Source organism: Galeopterus variegatus, unplaced genomic scaffold (genome assembly GCF_000696425.1).
Source record: "Galeopterus variegatus unplaced genomic scaffold, G_variegatus-3.0.2 Scaffold9598, whole genome shotgun sequence".
Taxonomy (NCBI): domain Eukaryota; kingdom Metazoa; phylum Chordata; class Mammalia; order Dermoptera; family Cynocephalidae; genus Galeopterus; species Galeopterus variegatus.
Window position 1 is genome coordinate 67,443 of NW_007735709.1, and position 901 is coordinate 68,343.

Genomic DNA, 901 nt, shown 5'->3' on the forward strand with positions numbered 1-901 from the left:
TTCAGGTTTTTTCTTATTTTCTAGCAGAACCATAGCTAGTTTTAGAGTTGTCAAAAATTTAGTCTGGATTAGCTTGAATTTACTTGTTTATTTGTCCTAGTTCTTCAGGGTTAAGAAATGTAAAGAAAACCACCCAGATCCCATAGGTGACAGAAAGATCAGAGAGCCCCAAGAAATTACTTCACATCCAAATATCAAAGTTTGGGTGTGAAATCAAAATGCTTGTTTTTTAAAATGTATTTATCATGTTTCTGTTTGAACACAAATTTCTTGAAAAGCAGGACATGCATCCAGGTTTTTTAAGAAGATGACTTTCTATTTAGAATATCTGGTGATTTGTCTTCATTCACAGGTATGCAGAAGGATCACTCAAGTCACAGTTTTCAATGTGCACGTGTGACTGTATGCCAGGATAAACTTTCTGCAAGGGCAACAGGGTTCCCAGTTTCTCTCCTTTCTTGATAGAACCTTTATACTTAATTGGTTTGATGTAGAAAATTTTGATACAGAAACCTAAAAGAAAATAAGTATAATTATTTTCTGGGCTTCAGTGGCTTTGAATCAGAAAATTGAAAAATAAGAAAAGAAATGGACAAGAAACAAAAAGAAACGAGTTGAATGAACTCGGGGGAAGAGAAGAAAATGACAGGATCACATTAAAAAAGAAAGACTAAATTACATCATGCCAAAGGGAGAATAGATGAAGATGAAAATTTAGTAAAGCTATTGAAGAACAAATAGGAGGAAAACACTACATTGTTGGGAAAATTGACCCAGAATAATGTCAACTACAAGACATATTCTAATAAAACAATTAGCCTTTGAAGATGAAGAAAAATGGAAATAACTGGAATAAAAATACAAAACTTTCTAAATATCAAAAGAACTAAAAACTAAAAAA

The 901-nt window shown here is 32.1% G+C and overlaps 1 protein-coding gene across 1 annotated transcript; it reads right to left on the minus strand.

Moving 5' to 3' along the window:
* Window positions 1-346: 346 nt before the first annotated feature.
* Window positions 347-513, minus strand: LECT2 (leukocyte cell-derived chemotaxin 2; the record flags this gene model as incomplete). The annotated part of the gene is made up of 1 exon (XM_008593747.1): window positions 347-513. A coding segment is annotated over one exon (167 nt), but the record flags the coding sequence as incomplete, so codon positions are not given.
* Window positions 514-901: the final 388 nt, after the last annotated feature.